The following is a 2,039-nucleotide window of genomic DNA, read 5'->3' on the forward strand; positions in this document are numbered from 1 at the left end:
ATATAAAAAATTAATTTTTTAATTATACTATGTATATGTAGATGATGTTAGAGAAATTAATCCTCCATTTGAGTTCTATATATAAATTGCAAAATATATATAAATGCAAAAACAAATTTAAAATAAATTTAAGTTTCTTAGTTCTATAATTAGTACAAAATCTAAGACAAATTGTGAAAAATTATCTTACAATTTGTTATTGTCATATCTTTTTTACTTTGTTCATATATTCAGAAGATGGATCATATAACTTTTTTCTTAGGGCAACCTAACCGTGAAAAGTAAAATTTTTTTATGTATGCATACATACACATATATAAAAATTTTTATTTTTCGTTTCCGTTCTAGAAAAAGTTACATTATCAATATTCAATTTTTATATCAAGAATCGAAATATGTATATTAAGATATAATTTACCTTTTTTATGTCAAGAGTTTTATTAATTCTATAACAACATCTATCTGCGTAATTTGTTTGATCATTCAGTTAATATATATACAAAAGTACAATGAATCACAATCAAGCGATTAGTAATTATAGACAGATCTTTTTTTCAATTATTGATTAGTAATTATTGGCAGATTTTTCATGATTAATGAAATATATTATATTGACAGATTTTTCATGATTAGTGAAATATAGTAAGTATTTTGCAGCATTGTGCAATATCTAACAATTTTATAATAAGAACCTTTGTTATTATCAATATAACCAAAGCTATGTAATATTTCCAATAAAGAAGGCACACCATGTAAATAAGAGTTAAATAAACTCTTACTAATAGATACTAACCTCAGATTGAAGAGAATCCGATGTGGGTGGACCGTTTAACATAGATTGCTCTGAGCTGCTACAGCCGCCACAAATTTCATTCTGGAATCAATAGAGTAATATGTTTTATATTTTTCTACTTAATTTTACATATATGTATATCACTAAAAATTTAAAAAAATACCTTGAGTTGAGATATTTCTTGTTGAAGTTGTGTGACAAGAGTTTTCTCGTATACTAAGTTCGCCTCGCTAGTTTCAACAAGAGAACGCAATTTTATAACTTCGGCATCCAACGTCGCCCTCTTATTGCATTCTACTTCTAATTCTTGCGATAATCGAGCTTTCTCCTGAAGTGACAATAAAAAAATAGATAATGAGAAAATTGATATTTTAACAGCGATATTCATCATATACATGTATATATTCCAATATGGAATTAATAATTAATAAGAAATATAATATATCAGCGGTAAAATCTACCTCTTGTAATTGTTCTAAAGTAACAAGCTCGTTGCCATCTAATTCTCCACAGGCTCTCTGCGCGGCTTTAAGTAATGTTCCCGTACGATTCTGTTCTATACGATCTTCCAACTCTTTCACCCTTTGTTTAAACTAGAAAAAAGAATTGTAGCATAAAATTAAAAAATATATATATCTTTGGAAAATTTATGCGGTTCAAGAAATAAAAAAATAAACAAAATAAAAGATATTTATAATCTTTACCTCTTCACTTGAAATTAGTTTGGCTTGCATATCATTAAGTTCTACTCTAAGGTTTGCCACTTCATTCTCCTTTTGTCGAAGTTGTGACTGCCATCTCGTCTCTTCGGATTCTATATGACTTTGTAGTTTATTAAGCATACCTTCCTAAAAAAAAAGATTTAAATAGAAGGATTATTATGTTCAATAAGGTATTAGTATATATAAATTCAATAAAATACTTACCGTATCGTAAATAATTTGTTTGTAATGTGAAACCATGCCTTGTAAATTTTTGTTCTGTTTCTCCAAATCTGGATTTGTCTGATCTGTATTTTTCTGTTTCAATTCATTTAGAATAGCACATAATTTATCTTCAAAAGATTTGAGCCATTGTTCATGTGTCTTCTCGGACACCTTAATCTCTGGGAATATCCTTTGTAGAAATGCCTTAGTTATTTCTTCTTGTTCGTCCTTTATTTTTTGTTTTATTTCCTGATTAAATAAAGAAATATAAGCAATATTATAAAAAATATAAATATAAAACATTATTTATTTAAAAATAT

The 2,039-nt window shown here is 26.5% G+C and overlaps 1 protein-coding gene across 5 annotated transcripts in view; it reads right to left on the minus strand.

Moving 5' to 3' along the window:
- The window catches only part of LOC108692981 (kinectin-like), a 17,395-nt gene that overhangs the window by 6,615 nt on the left and 8,741 nt on the right, over positions 1–2,039 (minus strand). For all 5 annotated transcript variants that reach the window (XM_018201587.1, XM_018201589.1, XM_018201588.1 and 2 more), the window contains 5 exons: positions 1,720–1,968; positions 1,498–1,641; positions 1,255–1,386; positions 957–1,121; positions 794–874 (listed from right to left, as the gene is read on the minus strand). In XM_018201587.1, coding sequence (XP_018057076.1) covers positions 794–874; positions 957–1,121; positions 1,255–1,386; positions 1,498–1,641; positions 1,720–1,968 — 771 coding nt within the window. The remainder of the gene's footprint in view (positions 1–793; positions 875–956; positions 1,122–1,254; positions 1,387–1,497; positions 1,642–1,719; positions 1,969–2,039) is intronic.

Source organism: Atta colombica, unplaced genomic scaffold (genome assembly GCF_001594045.1).
Source record: "Atta colombica isolate Treedump-2 unplaced genomic scaffold, Acol1.0 scaffold83, whole genome shotgun sequence".
Taxonomy (NCBI): Eukaryota; Metazoa; Arthropoda; class Insecta; order Hymenoptera; family Formicidae; genus Atta; species Atta colombica.